At 56.5% G+C, this 2,661-nt stretch overlaps 1 protein-coding gene across 1 annotated transcript in view; it reads left to right on the forward strand.

Annotated features, from left to right (window-relative positions):
- Positions 1–32: 32 nt before the first annotated feature.
- Positions 33–2,661, forward strand: part of LOC104618307 (pre-rRNA processing protein FTSJ3) — a 2,967-nt gene continuing 338 nt past the window's right edge. The window contains exons 1-9 of the mRNA XM_010283858.1: positions 33–99; positions 199–304; positions 503–549; positions 740–819; positions 1,030–1,129; positions 1,298–1,492; positions 1,572–1,687; positions 2,192–2,296; positions 2,475–2,585. Coding sequence (XP_010282160.1) covers positions 33–99; positions 199–304; positions 503–549; positions 740–819; positions 1,030–1,129; positions 1,298–1,492; positions 1,572–1,687; positions 2,192–2,296; positions 2,475–2,585 — 927 coding nt within the window. The remainder of the gene's footprint in view (positions 100–198; positions 305–502; positions 550–739; positions 820–1,029; positions 1,130–1,297; positions 1,493–1,571; positions 1,688–2,191; positions 2,297–2,474; positions 2,586–2,661) is intronic.

A 2,661-nucleotide genomic window follows, 5' to 3' on the forward strand; every position in this document is an offset into this window, starting at 1 on the left:
CGACCCTGCGGAGGGGCCCAACCGGTGCCACCATGGGCAAGAAAAGCAAATTGGGCAAGAGCCGGAGGGACAAGTTCTACCATCTGGCCAAGGAGACGGGTGAGGGGCCTGCCTGCTCACTGCAGGGCTGGGGAAGGGCTGCTGCCCCCACAACCCGTAACCCCGGTAATCCGTAACCTGTGGCTCTCTCTCCCACAGGCTTTCGCTCCCGCTCCTCCTTCAAGCTTCTCCAGCTCAATAGGAAGTTCCAGTTCCTGCAGAAAGCCCGGGCGCTGCTGGATCTGTGTGCAGCCCCCGGCGGATGGTGAGTGGTGTCAGGGCTGCAAGTCACAGCCCAATGCCACCAGCCACCCTGGGACATTGTAATGAAGTGGCTTGTGTGTTTTCTGTTGTGTCTCTGTCCTCGATGCCAAAGCTGATCCCAAACCCTTGACAGCACAGTTCAAGGCTGGGGGATCTGCTGGGATCCTGCTGTAGCTTTGATTCTCTCTGTTCTTTCCAGGCTGCAGGTGGCTTCCAAATTCATGCCAGTTTCCAGCTTGATCATTGGTGAGTGATGGGACCAGCAGGAGCAGACTAGGGGCAGGGACCTCCACCACAGTCCCTGGATGTGGCCAAAGAAAGGGGATCCTGGATTGGGAGTCCTGGTAGGAGGAGAGGGCAGGTGGGCAAGCTACATGGGATGGGCTGGAGCCCAGTTTTGAGGCATTGCGGTATTCATATCTGTTCCTTCTAACAGGGGTGGATTTGGTCCCCATCAAGCCTATTCCCAACGTGGTGACACTGCAGGAGGACATCACCACTGAAAAATGCCGCCAGGTACGAACCCGTCTCCCCTGCCTTGAGCATCACGTGCCCATCTGGGTCAGAGAAGGTCCGTCTGTGATGGGAGTGGGCATCACCCTGCCTGCTCAGCTCGGGTTCGCTCAGGGGTAGGATGGAGGCGCTGAGCTGAGCTGACGCAGATCGGGGGTGCTGCTTGTCGGTTCTTGCAGAGGAGTTAGACAAACACGCATCCCCATCCCTCAGGCCCTGCGCAAGGAGCTGCAGACGTGGAAGGTGGATGTGGTGCTGAATGACGGAGCACCCAATGTGGGAGCCAGCTGGGTGCATGATGCCTACTCTCAAGGTGGGGCCTACCCAGAGCTGGCCTGTGGCCTGGCATGGTCGGGGGGGTACGAGGGCAGGCACATCTCATACCCCAGCAGGGCAGGGAGGCAGCGGTGTGTACTGTGGGACAAGGAGCTGGGCAGTGGGGACAGTGATGACTGCTAACTGCTCTTCTCCTCTGCTCCAGCCAACCTGACCCTCATGGCCCTGAAACTGGCCTGCGAATTCCTCTGCAAGGGCGGCTGGTTCATCACCAAGGTTTTTCGTTCCCGGGACTACCAGCCACTCCTCTGGATCTTCCAGCAGTTCTTCCACAAGGTCCAGGCCACCAAGCCCCAAGCCTCTCGCAATGAGTCCGCTGAGATCTTTGTTGTGTGCCAGGGTGAGCAGCTGGGAGGACCTGCAGCTGCTGGAATGGGGCTGGGAAAAACCTGCTGATGGCCCTGATTCTTCCATCCCAGGTTATCAGGCTCCAGACAAAATCGACAGCAAGTTCTTTGACCCAAAATATGCTTTCAAGGAGGTGGAGGTTCAGACTAAATCTGTTAGCGAACTGGTCAGCAAAAAGAAGCCAAAGGTATGAGCAAGGCCAAACACGCGCAAATGCGACTGGGGATTGGGGCTAAAGAGATTGTAATAACAAAAGTTGCTCAGGAAAATTGAAAGGTCTGGGGATGCGAAGTGGTGGAAGTGACAGTTTTGGGAATGTTTACAGTCTTAGAAGGCGGTGCAGTGACAGGGAAATGGTAATACAAGTTGTGACGCTGGGGATGGATTGGTAAAACTCTCTACAAAAGTTGGCCGCAGGGTTTGTGTCTGTGTCAGATGTCTTTAGGATACAGGACAGTAAAGGTCATGTCAAGTGGCCTCTAACTTTTATCGCTGTCACCTCTCTGAGTCTGTGGTGGTACTGGGAGGTGCCGTGGAGCTGGCAGGTTGGGGCTGGTAACTTGCCCTTGTCCCTAAGTCATGTGGACACTGCAGCAAGACACGAGTTATGTGACATCATTCATTCTTTAGGGGTGGTTGAAGCTGCTTGCATGTGCCCTACTACGGCTCATCCAGCTCCTTCCTCCTGTAGGCAGAAGGCTACGCAGATGGTGACACGATCCTCTACCACCGCTTCACCCTGATGGACTTCCTCAAGGCTCCCAACCCCGTGGACTTCCTCTCCAAGGCCAACGAGGTGAGTGCCTGAGATGAGGGGGACCTTGGTGGCCCCTGAGACATCCCCAGGAGCACAGAGCGATGAAAAGAGGGAGCCAGGTGCCCCAGCAATGGTCCAGTTCCTGTTCTTGTGGAGGGGAGGCAGCGTAGGAGCTGGAGCTCAGGCATTAACAGCCCTTTCCCTCTGTCCTGTCCAGATCACGCTCGGGGACGGTGAGCTGGAGAATCACAGTTCCACCACGGAGGAGCTGCGTCAGTGCTGCAAGGACATCCGCGTGCTGGGACGCAAAGAGCTTAGGTACTGGGAGGGACTGGGGCAGGGCAGTATGCTGGTCCCAGTGGGTGTCTCTAACAATCTGCCTCCCTGCACAGAGCCCTGCTGAA

This window comes from Phaethon lepturus, unplaced genomic scaffold (genome assembly GCF_000687285.1).
Source record: "Phaethon lepturus isolate BGI_N335 unplaced genomic scaffold, ASM68728v1 scaffold45953, whole genome shotgun sequence".
In the NCBI taxonomy this organism is placed as follows: domain Eukaryota; kingdom Metazoa; phylum Chordata; class Aves; order Phaethontiformes; family Phaethontidae; genus Phaethon; species Phaethon lepturus.